Genomic DNA, 16,052 nt, shown 5'->3' with positions numbered 1-16,052 from the left:
CCTCAATACAGCAACAGTTAAAGAGTAAATAAAAACAATGTATCAGTGGTTGCTTTATTACCAAGATATTTTTATTTGGATATTAATACATGTGTCTTTGTAAGAGTACAAAATACATTTGAGCTGTGCTATTAGTTTGATTGTCCTCATTGTTGATCTAAATCTACCGCTTTAACATCCACATCCACGGTTTTGATCCTGCAGACTTTTAAGTGCAACTGCTTACTACTAAATGGCAAATGGCATAAAAAAAGACAAAAAAAGTCTAAAATATTGGTAGGGAAATGCAAAGGACAGAGAAAAAGCATAAAGAAAACGTATGCAAGACAGTAAAGTGAAAAACAAACTAATCAAAGTAGCATTTTAATGGTTATATCAAGTTAAATGGTCCCTGAAACTGTATCAATTCCTACAGTAAGAAGTGAGATTTACTTCACACTTGGAGAGAAGAAATACTAAAATACATCAAATTACTCAGAGGAAATCCCTTTAAACATTGTAGAAAACAGATGAACAATTCAGTCAAGTAAAATAAACAGTATCATTTCATTGATCAACACTCGTATTAGCAACCTAGCAGTTCGTCAAGGAAGGAGGTACAACCCTGATTCCAAAATAATTGGTACGCTGTGGATAAACATAATGTACACAGTACAAAGATAAGATGATCAATGTTCTGATAAAACATTGTCTTTGTTCTGCCTGTAACATGCAAAGTGATGTAAACCACAGCATACCAGAGTTTTTGGAATGGTGGTTGCAACTTGCGCGATTAAAATTCATCTGTGCTCACACTGCATGTCTAAAATAATCCCAGTCTGTATACAACGTTGTCTTTTCAATGGGTTTAAAATTGCACTTCGGTTTCCTTTCTTTATTTCCTTCATGACACGTAACAAGGCTATCTTGGCCTCTATAAATATAATTTGCAGAGTGCTATAAAGTTCATAAAATCCACTAAACAAGCTGGTGCAGTAAAACAAGGTGTGTCATTATCGGTTCCAGCTCTTCAATATCAAGTCGTTTGACATTAGTTTCTAGCAAACTTCCAAGAGTGGATTAATCCTTAATAATCCTTTTGGATTGTCAACAAAACCAATATGTGCTGCCTGCGGAAACAACTTCGGACATACGAGAGCTTGTGCCTTACAATATTGTCAAAAAACCATTAGAGAGCCTACAGCATATTTTCCAATCCTCCCAATTATTCAGGTTTCTTTCCGGAGTTAAAATTCTCCTGTTTTTCTCCCAACTTGAGTCAAATGTTCACACCTTCATCCATTTAGTCAGGATGTTAAAATGTTCTCAGGCTAAATGTTTATGTTCACCATGTTTGCATGCTAACATTATTTAGCACCAAACACAAAGTGTAGGACAAATTACATTTTTGACCCATTGACTGTTTACAAAGATTGACAACAGGACAGCTCCTGAAAATGAAGCCTAAACATCTCCCACCAACCTCCTTCCCCAACTTAATGGGAATCCATCCAATATTCAGATAGCTGAGGGAATGACATCAAACACAAATCAAAAAATGTCGACCTCATCATAATGCTGTTTAAATGACTTTTAAATGTCCTTCTCCTGTAAATTATCTCCTGTTTGAGTGACATTAGTTCAAAACTGAAACGAAAGATTTATGTCTTTAGTAGGACTGAATGGGTGTGATAAAAAAACATTAGTACCCTGTTATTGGTTTTGGATTTTGACAATATGAAGGAAATAGAATATCACTAGCCTTATCCTTTAATTACCAACAGACTACCCTCTAAATCTGTGACTGCTGTTTTAATTTTAAACACTGTTTATATTTAACTTCCTGCTGTGACAAAAGAGACCTAGCGCCCTGAGCTACTGGAGGAGGGAGGATGATGTGCTTTCAGTTTAGCACTTGAGTGATTAACAACAGCTCTTTGTTACAATCAAACAAAGTGATCTTCCTCTTTTTATATGACACTGAAAAGGATCCTTCATACATGACAGGCACAACAAAATAATTTGTTGGTAACGGGCCCTGACAGCGGACCACTTACAAGCTTGGTAATCTTGAATAATCCTTTCACGCCTGCTGTGGGAGCACAGAAAGGGGAAGCCAGAGTCTATTGAAACAGTTTCCTGTCTCTATAACTGTTTGCAGCTCTGACTCCCTAAAACGAGGGCAAGGAAAAGCACCCCCATCCCTTAAAGAAGTATTTAAAATAGAAGTGGCTTCTTAAAAGGCCTTGTTCCTTCTATAACAAAATAATAAATTCGACGTGAAGCATCCGTGATTGAAAGACAAACCACAAAAGACACTTTGGCAGGTGAGTTGACGCTGTTATGCAAATGAAACCCATTTCCTTAACACCAAGATTGAAAATGCGAGCGTCAGCTTGTGTGAGGCTTGCAAGCTACAAGTAACAGCTCTGTGTTCCCCTCAAAAAGTAAGAATATATTGTAACGTCATCAAGAGGGGAACATTTAGACTTTACAGTGTGTATCTACTGATGGCGAAACTGTACACAAGCAAGGCTGTAGTTTTTGTGAAAATGTTTGTGTTAAGGCTTATTTATGCTTATTCATGGTGAACATCAGGGTGGAGCCTTCTGTCCGTGCTCTGCATTTATTGTGTTTACGGATATGGACCAACAGAGCAGTACCTCTAGTAGTCGTGGGGAACAAGTTTTAAAAATGTATGCGACAAAAGGTTGGCACAGAACAGCTGGCAGGAGATTGGACAGGAATTAAATCGAAGTTGGACGGCGAAAGATAAGGGGTGGTCCATGCAAAACTGATTTGCCTCTGAGTGGTGATCTTTAGTGGTGGAACTGCTTAAGATCCATGAAAACATGAAGGATGTCTGGAAGTATGTGGGCAGTAATGGCTATATCATTTGAAATGGATGTTTTTAAAGGGAGCATAAATTAGCCTTAATTGTTTGAGTGTGTTTGTGTGTATGTGTGTGTGTGTGTGTGTGTGTGTGTGTGTGTGTGTGTGTGAGCCTGCAAGCAACATGATCAACAGGTAACCAAAAATTGAAGTAAACTTGGATGATATGTGGGTGTTAAACAAGTTTGTCAAGAGGATAAATTAACCAACAGTTACATTATTTGTGCACATCTGCCATTCCTGTGGTGGACAGAAATCACTTTTTTAGGAGGAGAGCTACATGAATAAACTCCTCTAAATCAAAACTAATAGTAATATTTGACGCTAGAAAACCAGACTCCTAGCAAAAAGGTGAAATCAACTTTTAAAGCTGAAGAAAAATGCCCTTAGATTGGCCTCTTGAGAAACAGAGAAATATGTTGCATGCAGGTCAGTGTGTATGTTGTTTTTGTGCTTTTATATTTGTGACTTGTGTATCCTGTTGTCCTCCTACTTGAGAGCTTTAGCTACAGAAGAGTAGGCAATGTGGATCTCTTCGTCCGCCGGGCAGGTAGAGGCAAACTCATCCCTTGCGTACGCAGCGTTCAGGTACCTCCAGAGGTTTGTCAGAGATTGAGGGATGCTGAAGTTTCTGTACTTTAGACACACCACCTGGAGAAAGCAAAAGAAAGATTTCAGACCAAAACAACCTCCTAATCTATTCCTCCCAGGCCCCCCACACTGCACAGCTTTACACAAGAAAGATTACCTTCACGATGTGGAGCTTAGGCAGCAAGTTGCAGTCAGCCAGAGTAAGCTCTTGGCCGTCCAGGAAGGGGCGGGAGGAGGAAGTGACTTCATCAGCGCTATTCTCGTCGATCTCATCAGGAAGTGGGGAACCGAGGTAGTCATCCAGCTTCTTCAGAGCCTTCAGCAGACCTTTCTCTAAATCTGAGCACATGTGTACACACAGAAAGAGTCAAACATAGAGTGTTCTCAAAGCTCAAAGGATAGTTTCTCCAAATCAGATAACGAGATGCATTTCTTTTTAGTTTAAATGGCTGAAATGTTTTGAGTGAATTTTGTTTAAGAGAAATAAACAAGTAGATAAAATGAACACACATTAGCAGGTGACCTGTTTGCATCAAGCAGAAAAGATCAGACCCTAATGTTATTAACAGGGATGCTCCCTGCTGGTTTTCAGTCCATCACAGTAACACAGGAAGCGCTGATGCATAAAATCCCACCAAAATAAACCAAGCTCTATTGAAGGAAGCAGTCTGACTCTGTTATAAAGACGCTGATAGATAGATCTACTCACTTTCATTGGTCTGAGGGTTTGAGTTCTTGACGTAAGCGGAGAATTTGGAGAAAACATCCATGCCTGCTGTGTTGGACTCTGGGTTGCGAGCAGCCAGACGGGGATACCTAAACAATCAAAAAGATCGATGATGAATAACATACAATCATCACATCAGAATTCACCAAAAAAGAAAAAAATCACATGACCGAAATGTGCATGAAATTAGACAAGGAACGTTTTTACAGGGTGACAAAAAAAAAACTACAAAAACACTCAAAATTGATGCACAATGAAAAACGTGAAGAATAGAGATGAACGATATTGATTTGTATTGATAAATGATTAGTCATCTACCAAATATATATTGTGCATCTTGAGCAAAAAATGATTAAAAATGTACATATAAATGTTCTACAGCCCAAAAAATACATCTTCCAATCCTTGTTTTATTTGACCACAAATATTCTGTTAACTATAAAATAAGACAATGAAAAGCAGCATTTACTCACAACTACAAATCTGAAGCGAAGAAAGGTTTGGTGTTTTGGCTTGATAATTAACTTAAATGAATAGCAAATTGATTAGTTTTCTGAGATTACTTAGGAGGGCTGAGATTATCCTCCAGGAACTCCTCGATCTTGTTGGTGTCGGTTTTCACCTCGCTGCCGTACAGCAGGAAGGGAGGCTGGGCACCTGGTGCCAGGTCCTTCAAGATGTCCGGCTTCCTAAAGTTGGATGTAAATAAAGCAAGTCCAGCAAAAGAGACAAAGGGTTAAACAGTAAGAGTGAAATCAAAGAAAATGGGAATGAAGGAAGAAAAATAAGCACAAACAAGACATATGAAACTGCAGGAAATTACTCATGTTTCCAACTCAGACTTATTCCAAAGTGGTTCTAAATCTTTTAACACTCAATATCTGAATGAAATGTTTCTTAACAGCATGGTACATTTGGGATCATTTAAACAGTAGGCGGACATTCCTCTCAGAGCACAGTGTTTTCACCTCTTCATGTCCACAGTGGTGACATCGAAAGTGACTCCTTTCAGCCACAGCACCATGAACAGGCGCTGGGAGAAGGGACAGTTGCCGATGTTCTGACCATCGCTCCCCGCCTGGGAAACACAAACAGACAAAATTTGACCAATAGGTATATTGACAATTTGTTTCAGCTCTCTACCATATCAAGTTCTAACACAAAAATTTGAATACATCATACTTTTTTTTAACATTTTGTTGACTAAATGACACACAAATATACATATACACATATTCTGTGTTTAAGAATATTTGCTAACATATTGATGACAGAATTTTCTTATTTCCTGATCAGTATTGTCATTAAGTATTGCTCAGGCTCTAATCTGGAATTACTTTACTAATTGATTAATCATATAATCTTTTATTTGTTTCATAACATTGTGGATTATCTTTTGTTTTAAAGACCCTGGGCTCTGGAAATCATTGATGGGCATTTTTAACATTTCCGGATTATTTCATTTAGCGGACCGAACAATTTATGGATTCTTGTGGAAAAAACATTCACAGCTGTGGCCCTAGAAGTCACATAACTCATAGTATTACAAGGGACACTACGTTGTTTTGGAGAGGCAATTCAATCTCAGAATTTTATTACATACAGTATGACTGAGGTAATGATACAGACGCAGAAATAGTTATTTTTCCAATAAATTACTGAACAAAATAGGATCCCCAGAACACTGTTTGAAGCTACAAGGGTGGCAGGGTCTGCCAAATATAAATAAATTAAAACGGTATGAAATTGTGATGTCATTTAAGGTCAGTTTGTTTACTCAGTAATGAAAACAGTTTGTTTATGCTTAAAAAAAATCAATACATCAGTTAATTAAAATTTTTCTCTTCTGATTAAAATGTCCTCCCCAAAACTACATAGTGCTGCTTTACAGTAGAGCTCCTGGGCTGCACAGGAAATGATCGTACAGCTTTACAATGTACCCTGCATGGCTGCAGGAAGCCATATTTCATTCAGTCACTGTAACATTAGTGTATCTCTACTCTGTGGCCTGATCAACATACAGAATAAACTTGAGGGCAGTTACAGTAAATCAGGAAGCCACATGTTGAAAGTATGCTTAAATACTTGCTTCAGATTAAGTGTCTGACTAATAAAGAAGGTTTTAGAGAAGTTACAACAGCATCTTTCACCCCTGAAGAAGAAAAAAAGTGGAGGGTGGCGCACATGTTCACATGCTCAAACAGAGGAATCATTATGGAAACTCGTGTAAGACCATGAAGGGGAGGAAGGGGGAAAAAAGCCATATTGGTCATATTACAGCATGTTTTTTGGCTCAAAGAAAATGGGATTAGCCTGCCTGGCCAACATACTAAATATAGATTAAAGTCGTCTGCACATTATCTTAACGTGCATTTAATTAGATTAGCCTTACTGGCATTTATAAGCCCGGTGAGTCAGCCCAGGTGGTCCAAATGACATGGATACTGTTACATGCAACACCGATCATTTAGATTTAAAACGTGCAAGGTGACATTAAAGCGGGTGGCTCGAGATACGTTATCAGCTTGTGCTAGCAAGAGACTGAGAGAGCAGATGAAAGGATAAGATAAGAAGCTTTTAAAACCGCAGTGTAAAGTAAATAAATGCCACTTAATGTCCCGTAATGTCGTCAGTTTGTGGGTGTCATCGATCATCGCTCACCTTCACAAAGAGCTCAACTTTGGGCTGGTTCGGGTCGCTCATCTTCCAACGGCTGATGCACGAGACCTGTTTTAAAACCGGAAACAGACACAAATAAGTTGAAAAAGTTACGCGAAGCGCGGTGAAAAGAAGTGAAATGCTGAGTTTTTCTAGGCGACAAAAGCGACACAAGTTCAAAACTCGGCCAGCCAAGCCCATCTTCCGCTCCTAACCCCGCTGAGAAAAATGACAAGACGAAACGTCTCTAGCAGCAACACAAGCAGCGAAAAAACTCACACAAAGCAAACCTCGGCCTCTTGAAACGTCAAAATATTCACTTTTAGCTCTTTTTTTAGGGTGTGCTGAACCGACCTCGAAGTGCTGAGGGTTGTCGCTGAAGCCTGTAGATGCCTGTGCTGGTAGTTTCCCCCTCCCAGTTCTGCTGTCTGTCAGTCGGCTGCAGCGACACACTCATCACCACAGAGTCAGCGCCTCCATTTCCTGGTGCTCAGTGACGGGCTGAGCGCTCCGCGAATGAAGAGGCGTTCAATGCCGAGGGAGAAAAAAAAAGGCGCGGCGAGGCTGAGGGTGAGATGGAGGAAGATACTTAAAGGATAACTTAAACAATTTTACAAATTAATTTGCGATGTCGACTGTGTTCCTGCACATGTGGAAAAAGTCAGAGTGCATGACTTATGTGTTTTCGGGCAAGCTAATTTTCAATGGAGTGTTATGGGCACTCTTAGGCACCTAGCTGCTAAGGTGAGTTGTTCAAAAACCTTTTATTTAATAAAGTCTGTGTACACAAACAATGTTCTCAATGCTCGTGTTCATGTTTAGAGACCCTGGTGATACTACGAGCAAAGTTTCATGTTGTGTCGAGCCTTCTTAGTGTTTTAAAAATAGCTATAGCGATAGATTTTGATGCTAGCTTAAGAGTCTTTCAGTGCAATGCATGATGGTAAATATTGCTTGGTCAGTTACCATTGGTTGTACACTACTTTCTGTGATTCACTATGGGATACTTTGAGTCCACTATCTAGGGTATGATAATTCCCACTAGACATTTGTGCAGCACTACATAATGACGTACTCACTATTTAGTGCACTGTATAGGGAGTAGTGAGCGAATTTGGACACAGTTTGTCCTATGGGACATTATTTCAAAAAACTTTGTTGGGTAGTGAATGGAGAGAGATCAACGTATGTGTAGTTCAAGACACAATTTAATAAACAATTCAAATCGATGAAGACCCATCACTCATCATTGTGGTTGTGCGTTATTGTTTAAAGAGAAAAATTCTCATTCTGTCCATTGATTCAGTGCTCAGCCTCTGTGTGAACACTCTGTTTTAGTCACTTCTTCCAGGACCAACTCCCAAAAAGCCCAGTCTGTTCTGATTGGTCAGCTCTCACAGCCCTGAGCAGGCACCGCCCACCATGTTTCTACATCAGTTCTGCAGTTAGTTTAACAATCATGGTCATGTATATGGTGTTACTGAGGGTGGAGACTATAATTATGAAATACGAAAGTCAGGTTAAAGGCTAAATACAAGCTGCGTGCATTTCTCTATGGATAGAGTGTCCTGAGATTTTTATAGAAAACACAGAATCCTGCTTTACAATCAAACATAAACCTAAATGAATCAGACTTTCTGCAATATGTGACCTTTAATTTGCAGGGAGGGTAAGTTGAATACTGCAGGTTTAACTCTCAAGAAGGTCTCCCAGACTATTTTGTTTGCATGAGTGAAAAAACACAAGTGATTTTTCTTTTTTAATGTATTTTATCTTGTTTTTTTCATTTTCATTCAGTCAGCTCCTTTTCTGTTAACTGTAAAAGATGGTTGACTAAAATCACAGTCCTAGTTTTGTGTGAAAATGCATTCAAAAGATGACTTTCAGCAGTTTGAATTTAACAAAGCAAGATGTTATAATCCATGTTAACAGACTTTTTAATCACAAAAATGCTCTTGGGATTCCCTGCGTGTTTCCTTGCTGATGGTAATATAAATTAAGAACTCATGGAAACAGAAAAAGATTAATGAAGTGTGTAGCACAGCTGAGTCTGAAATAACTGAATGTTCATATGTCACAAACATTCAGATTTTTTGGATCCTCCTGGAAGTAGAATCTGTCATTATGTAAAATATTAATATTTTGTTCCAAATTCCTACTTTCAATACTTCACAGTTTGTACTGCAGTCTAGTAAAGATCCAGTAGAGGGAGGTATGGGCTTTATTGTGCTTGTTGGTCACAAGACATGGAAAATGGTACTGAGTCTGGTCCAAAAAATCTGGAAAATCCATTAATATTATGAGGAAAGTTCTGCTGGGTTGCCACTCCAATGAGCATGTAACACTTACAGTCAAAGTCTTGATTCAGATACAGTGTGTTTCCTGTCATGGAGGCCCAAACTGGGATTTAGGGACCTCCAGGAGTCCTCGAATGACTTCCAGAGGACAATCTGAGGATAGTTTACTCTAGTTAACCCACAAGAGACAGTGTGACAGTGTAAGTTCTAATGAGAGGTTTTATTTATTTTTTTCTATGATCATCCATCACTACAAACCACTCAGTGAGGGACTCTGATATAACTGAGGTATCAACTGTGCAGTATAGACTGATACTCCAAAATAAGTAGTAGGTTCTTTATTTGATAGTATATAGCATATACTTTGACAGATTTTTGGGCTTTAGGATTGAAAACATAGTGTCAAAAGCACCCATGCTGTATTTGTCACCAGCCTTTCATTATTAGGTTGTGTCACTGGGCACTAGAGGGCGTCCTCAGGTTTTGAAACAGCTTGCAGGTGGGGTGTTGACCCAAGGATTATAGATCATCAGGCTTGTCTGTGGTGAAAACAATGGTAGACTGTAGCTCGTGTTGACAACAGGTTAGCGCAGACATCTCTGTTACAAAACAAGCTCCCGGGCTCATTAAGCGCAGACAAACCTGTTGTGTGTCTGTGAACAACAATAGCCCAGAAAAAAGGTCACTCATACATAGCTAAAAATGTAACTGCAAAATGTGAAATCCCTCAAGGTCACCTGATCTCAGTGTATATAATAAAAATAATAATGACACACGACACAAAACTATTGAATGATTTGTTTAAATTACTGAGATTTGTGTGTTTTGTGGATTTTATGAAAATGATCTCTTCAGTACATACAGAAAAAAGTTTTCAGATTTAGATTGATTGATTGTATGATAAGATAATTAGTGTAACATTTAAGAAAATGTAATCAATATAGGGACCTGTCAGAGTCAGATTATGTAAAACTACATCTCCCACATGCCCCACAGAGAGGACAAGATGGTGGCACAGATAGCCACCGTCAGAGGGAGCTGGACTGAAGCGGCTCCATTGCACAGGTTAGTTGTACAACACTGGAAGGTGCTGGTGTAGCCGGCACCCAGGAGGCTGCCGCTCAACGTCCGCCCACACAGGTTTGAGTCCAGGCAGCCGCGGATGTGCAGGCTGATCGCCCCGGTGGCATTGAACTCTGGGAGGGTTGGAAACACAGATACATGTCAGCAAATGTAAAATTTAAGGACACCTAATTGTCTCCATTTTTAACTGCCACCAAAAGATGGTGACAGTTGAGCTCCACAACTAATGATACATCCGCCATTTTGTCCAATCTGTGACTCAGCAAATATTCACAAGCAGCTGATAGATTGACATGAAATAGTCATTCTTGGATGGTGTTATTCTTTGTTCAGCTGGTTTGTGAATGTCGATTTCTGATGTAGTTCGCTGCTAAACAATCTAGCTATGCATAAGCTAATGTGTTGCTACAGAGGCTAGGCTAAAAGGGGATTAATATGTGATGTCATCAACAGCAAATAGACAGTTTTGTAGCCTACACTGTCATCCGTAATCTAGCTAGTCAAACACAACGGTAAGCTAATAGCACGAGTTTTTCATTTTCTAGATAGAGGGTGATGAATAAGCCTGTGAATGATTAGCCAATGCTTTGTTAGCATTCAGCGAACATTAGCTAACATGATAATTCAAGTGACAGATTTAACAGCTAGCCTAGTGTACTGTCAAAAATGTGCCAGAATGTCGACTCCAATTTCCTTTACATCCTACAAATATAAATTACTGTTGGCCTGTTTTTATTGTAACTTTCAGTCTTGTGGACTCTATGTGTGCATTTAGTAGATATATTACTGTGAATTTCCTTTGCAAACTTATAATGTAGATCTTAATGTTGAACATCTGTAGTTTCAAGGCAAGTGAACAAATGAAAGACCATGTGACAAAGTGATTTCATTCTGTTCTACTACATTATACATTTCTAAATTCTGTAGTTAAATGTAAATCTTTATTGTGTGTTCAGAGTGATGTAGTAGGTTCCTTACGAGCTTCTCCAGTGAAGCAGCTCTCGGTCGCATTATTACATGTGGTGTCACTTCCAAAGAGACACGACCCAAATATACCAATGACACACTGGCGACAGGTCAGGCATTGTGCTGTTCAAGGGAAATACAGAAGAAAAACGTAAGAGTCAGATTGACAGAAATTTACTCAACAACATAATTTGAAGGAAATCTGTGTTTGTACTTTCTCCACCTACCAACACCGGTAACGGTGAAGCATAGTTAAAATGGCTCTTTGAAGTTTTATTGACTTCTGTGGAGGGTGCAGAATTTGTTGCCTTTGGACAGAGCCAGGTTAGCTCTCTCCCACTGTTTCCCATTGTTTGTGCTAAGCTAAGTTAAGATAAGATGCTAAATTTCTCTTGGCTGTTGCTTCATATCTAACGAACAGATATGGTAGTGATCGATCTACTCAACCAACTCTCAACAAGGAAATGAGTCGGCATATTTCAAATGATCCTCAAAAGCATGCAAGAGCTGGAAGTTAATAATGGATGTATGTACAGTATGTATGTTCATTATGTGCAGTAGATAGAAAGTACAGTGTGTGTGTGTGTGTGTGTGCCAGTAATATTTTTTCATATGTATGTATGTGCAGTAAATACAGTACCAAGGTATGTACACTATGTATAGCAGACAGGTGACTCAAGTCATTTGGTCTGAGTCTTATGTAAATCCCAGTAAATTTTTTTTGGGGGGGCGGGGATTCAAGTCAAGTCATGGGTTGTGTCGAGTCTCAATGACGATGTTATTTATTTATTTTAAAATGTATCTTAATTTTCAAAAGGTATAAGAATGAATTGAAAGTCAAGTCTTAAGTCATTTTCTGTCATGTCAAGTTGGAAGTCATGAAAACAGTGACTCGAGTCATCTCTAATGTACAGTATTTATGTACAGTATGCATTTTATTTCATTTGTTTCCATTTACTTACACTGCATAAAAGCACAATATCTTCAAGTATCTTGAAAATAATCTGACTGTAAGCACTGTTGATATGTGAATAGCCACTTTAGTTGAAATGATGCTGAAGCAGGTAGCGACTGGAAAATGTATAGAGGAAAAAGAAAGAGTACAGACCAAAAATAATAACTCACTAACTAATGCCATGGTCTATGTCTGATCTACTGGTATTTGTAAAAGCTATCAATGTCAGTCTTTCAAAGGCTTCCTCTGTTGTTGCATTTTCATTCTCTTCTTTACACACTTTCTCTCATTTCTGGAGTTTGTGCGTCACTACATTTTCGGCAAATAGATAATACACTATTTTTTCTTTTGGTTGTTTTCTTTTGTTTGTGTTTTTACAGACATCCTTCTTAATATCAATTCTGAAAATTCACTTTGTCTTGAGGTTCATTTGAATGGTAAGTCCTGTTTTGACCTGCGGCAACTGCTGATGAACAGCGTAAATGTAACCACTCAGCGTTATCGGTTTGGCTGAAAAAAGACTTGGTCCTGTTGTACTAGTCTGAATGAAATTCTCATCTTACCGGCTGCGATAAAGACGCTCAGGACAGCCACTGCTTTACAAAGGTTGTTCATCCTTCTTGCAGTTTGGAGGTCACGAGATTCCTTTTTTAAAAAGAAGCTTACAGGTCCAATTAAACGTCTTGCTCAAGTGAGATAATGAAAAGGCAATGGCTATTGTCAGGTGAGACTGAATGGATACAACGTGCGAGAATGGGGTTTTTCAGGTTTTGTGTTCCAGTACCTTGAGCAGGAAGTCATTGCTGGAAAACTCCCCACAACTAAAACATCCGCAGCGTCAAGAACAACTCATTAAGTTTGAGCACAGACAAGATTTATTATGCGTCAGCTCATCTTTCAACATTTAGTAAAGCTTTTCACGTGGTTTAAATTTTGTTTGTGATTAATGACAAAGCAAAAATTCTAACATGGACGGCACATATTTCATTACATGTTATTGCTAAACTCAGTGACAACACTCATTTATCTATAGGATTTTTTTTTGTTGCTGTTGCTTTTACAGGCCTCTAGTGCTCCAAATGGCCATTACAGCCGCACCCAAAGCGGCAGTGAGAGGAAGCTGGATGGATGGGGCTCCATTGCAGAGGTCTGCGGTGCTGCAGCAGGTCCTGGTGATGGTGTATCCAGCAGTCAGGAGGACTCCAGCTTCAGTTTGGTTGCAGCGCGTAGAGTTCAGACATCCGCCAGTCTCCATGTTCAGTATTCTTAGCCGAGTGTTGTTGAAGGCTTGAATAGGGGGACACGAAGATCAGCAGCCTTTGTTAAATGTACACTTAGAAAATAATAAGAAAACGATAAGTACAGCTTGTCAGTCTGTGTGATAACACTGTGTGTTGTCGTGGATTCAGATCCTGTTAAAAGTGATAATACAGAAAGTCTCAAATAAAACAGCAAAATGTATGTAAATATCCAAAGTTTTGAGTGTTATTATAAATATAGAACTATCTGATTATCACTGGCTCTGTTGGAAGAATTAGGGTTGGTAAGTTTTTTTTACAAGAATTATTTGTTGTTTTTCTAGGAACAATGCACCTTACTGCCACCACCAGTGCTGTACCTTTATCCATCCATCCACCCACCCACCCTTCCATCTATCTGGGTGGGGCAACCACTGTTATTTAAGCCCAGAGGCTCCAATGACTCACTAATTTTGCTTCCTTTCAAGGAGAATTTGCAGACCACAAATGTTGGGACATGAGGCTAAGTCTTTTATCTGTAACACTCTGTTGAATTTTATAAGCTTATCCTGTTATGTGATGGAAATGTTGAATATTTCCTAATAGTTGAGTAGAGGAAATATATTCAAGTCTGGTTCAGTTACTCATTTACTTTCCACTTTTTTTTCCACTCCAAAATAGTCTGCTAGCTCCTAAAAGCTCAATTATACACATGCTACATATTTGTTTAATCTGTACATAAACAGATATGTTGTTAACTAGATGTTTCATGCTAGGCTAACCAGGCCCATAACAGTTTTTAGCTAACAACACATGGTGCAGCAGTCTAACTTCCTAGAGTCTTATCTATTACTTGTTGTTTTTACACATCTGTTTGTGTTCAGCTAAATAATAAGATACAACCTGTTAGAGAGTGGTGTGTTAGACAGAGCTAGGCTAGCTCTTTCATTGTTTCTTGACTTTATGCTAAGCTAAGCTAAATGGCAGCTTGCTAGCTAAGCTATATTTAGCACATAAACATGAGGGTGGTGTCAATCTTCTCCTCTAACTCTCAGCAGGGAAGCAAAAACGATTTTATTTGAAATTCCTCAACCTATTCATTTAAATTATACTATTAAATTAGCTTAGCCTTCATGTTTGATCTCTTATCGATTTACATGTGTTGTCATTTTAACATAGCCTGTTTATTTGACAATTCAGCTGAGCCTATGACTATTGCTTCTATTTTTGCTTTTTGTTTTCAAGGACGCGTTTAACTTGTGGGAAATAAAGTTAAAAGCAGCGATTCTTTTGAAAGGTCTCTTTGTTGGCACATGCAAGTGATGCAAGAAGCTAATAGCATCTCTTGGCTTCCAAAACAGCACTGCATTTATGAGTTACGTAGTCATAAAAAATCAGCTGACTGGTTCAAACATGTTTCAAGTGTCTGTCTGAACCTTCCACCTGCATGCAAGCGTAGTCTAAAAGAGTCAATTTAATCAGTTTCAAGTGGATTTTTTATACAAAAGCAGGAAAATAAATTATTTTACTTTGGAAAATTGTTGGCCGTTAATGACAGGCCCTGTGTCTTTCTATATAGAAAAAACTGTTGGACTGCTCTGGGTTGAACCTCAGGTGTGTTTTATGCCCGGCCACACCTCGGTTTCTGCTGTCAAGCTTGGGCATCACATAGTTTGAGAAATTGTTCCAGACACAGTGGGACCATTTCAATTACAGACATTAACGCAGACATCCAGCCAATTTATCAAGAGGTTTTTAATGGACTGAAGAGGACGGCAGAAGATTATTTATGTTACTCACCCAGTTTTCCCCAGTAGCAGTTGGTCTCAGAGTCGCTGCAGGTCTCAGTGGATTTGTAGCGACATTTACCTGCAAGCGACACTTGGCAGGTATTACAGGTCAAGGACTCACCTGTGATCCAGAGGAAAGGAGAGATTTTAGGGAGCAGAATAGAAAAGAGATACAATAAACTACAAGGGACTACTTTCTTTAAACAGCATCAGTAAATAGGGAATAAGGCTCCACAGGAAACCCTTTATGATACATTTATTAGCAACTGACTGTGTTTTTAGACTGCTTTTGGCAGCTACCAGATCTAAAGAAAATAATTTCTCAATGCTATTATAAACAACAAATCATAAGAAGGCTTTTACTGACTTCAACCGTTAAAAGGTTTGTTTTATCGAACAATACATTGTTTGTGATGTTATTATTATTATTATTATTATTATTATTATTATTATTATTATTATTATTATTATTTTTATTATTATCATCCCATACTCACCCATTCAATCCAAGCTCCACTTGGTTTCTGATTTAAGGTTGACCAGTCACCAGTCAGATTCTAAAATATCTAATATTTTGAAAAGTAGTTTTTGAGGATTTGAAAAACAAAAGGACTTCCAAATTAAATGCCAAAACACATCCACACTCTCCTGAAAATCTCGATTACCAACAGAAAATAAACTCTAGTCTCAAGCATTAAAGTGTGATTGTACACCTTTTTTTATAGCATCATCTAATATCTTCCTTATGGTGTCATAATAGTTATTTTCTACACTGTTCTAAGTGCTATATCCCATTTTCATGTCTTTAGATTGCCTCCAAATTTGAACTTAAATAGTGTCTGAAAATATCTGTCATGAATTTAAATTCTTTGTGCA

At 38.4% G+C, this 16,052-nt stretch overlaps 2 protein-coding genes and 1 long non-coding RNA gene across 4 annotated transcripts; 1 reads left to right on the top strand and 2 right to left on the bottom strand.

Annotated features, from left to right (window-relative positions):
• Nucleotides 1–49: 49 nt before the first annotated feature.
• Nucleotides 50–7,362, bottom strand: clic1 (chloride intracellular channel 1). Of its 2 annotated transcripts, none has more exons than XM_037094045.1 (7): nucleotides 7,202–7,362; nucleotides 6,851–6,916; nucleotides 5,158–5,267; nucleotides 4,753–4,878; nucleotides 4,172–4,278; nucleotides 3,620–3,801; nucleotides 50–3,522 (listed from the first exon to the last, which is right to left on the bottom strand). In XM_037094045.1, the coding sequence occupies exons 2-7, from the start codon at nucleotides 6,890–6,892 to the stop codon at nucleotides 3,361–3,363; spliced, it is 729 nt and encodes a 242-aa protein (XP_036949940.1). In that variant the 5' UTR covers nucleotides 6,893–6,916; nucleotides 7,202–7,362; the 3' UTR covers nucleotides 50–3,360. The 2 variants fall into 2 exon arrangements, with proteins under 2 accessions (XP_036949940.1, XP_036949941.1); XM_037094046.1 differs by having other exon boundaries at nucleotides 7,127–7,355.
• Nucleotides 7,363–7,423: 61 nt separating this feature from the next.
• Nucleotides 7,424–13,347, top strand: LOC119017386. The gene is made up of 3 exons (XR_005074413.1): nucleotides 7,424–7,591; nucleotides 10,141–10,209; nucleotides 13,212–13,347. It is a non-coding gene; the product is annotated as an uncharacterized LOC119017386 (long non-coding RNA).
• Nucleotides 9,387–12,980, bottom strand: LOC119017383 (sperm acrosome membrane-associated protein 4-like). Its single transcript, XM_037094050.1, has 3 exons — nucleotides 12,712–12,980; nucleotides 11,206–11,316; nucleotides 9,387–10,340 (listed from the first exon to the last, which is right to left on the bottom strand). The coding sequence occupies exons 1-3, from the start codon at nucleotides 12,761–12,763 to the stop codon at nucleotides 10,117–10,119; spliced, it is 387 nt and encodes a 128-aa protein (XP_036949945.1). The 5' UTR covers nucleotides 12,764–12,980; the 3' UTR covers nucleotides 9,387–10,116.
• Nucleotides 13,348–16,052: the final 2,705 nt, after the last annotated feature.

This window comes from Acanthopagrus latus, chromosome 3 (assembly GCF_904848185.1).
Source record: "Acanthopagrus latus isolate v.2019 chromosome 3, fAcaLat1.1, whole genome shotgun sequence".
Taxonomy (NCBI): domain Eukaryota; kingdom Metazoa; phylum Chordata; class Actinopteri; order Spariformes; family Sparidae; genus Acanthopagrus; species Acanthopagrus latus.
The sequence above is the reverse complement of the archived record's forward strand: the minus strand, read 5'-3'. Positions and strand labels throughout refer to the sequence as shown.

Bases quoted from the DNA above. Each gene is read 5' to 3' on its own strand.
- clic1 (XM_037094045.1), bottom strand. From the start codon at position 6,892: ATGAGCGACCCGAACCAGCCCAAAGTTGAGCTCTTTGTGAAG. The intron at 3,802-4,171 runs GTGAGTAGATCT...ACATGTGCTCAG, and splicing joins AAACCCTCAGACCAATGAAA to ATTTAGAGAAAGGTCTGCTG. The intron at 3,523-3,619 runs GTAATCTTTCTT...TGCTTTCTCCAG, and splicing joins CTAAGCTCCACATCGTGAAG to GTGGTGTGTCTAAAGTACAG.
- LOC119017383 (XM_037094050.1), bottom strand. From the start codon at position 12,763: ATGAACAACCTTTGTAAAGCAGTGGCTGTCCTGAGCGTCTTTATCGCA. The intron at 11,317-12,711 runs GTAAGATGAGAA...TCCCTTGAACAG, and splicing joins GAGCGTCTTTATCGCAGCCG to CACAATGCCTGACCTGTCGC. The intron at 10,341-11,205 runs GTAAGGAACCTA...CAACCCTCCCAG, and splicing joins CTGCTTCACTGGAGAAGCTC to AGTTCAATGCCACCGGGGCG.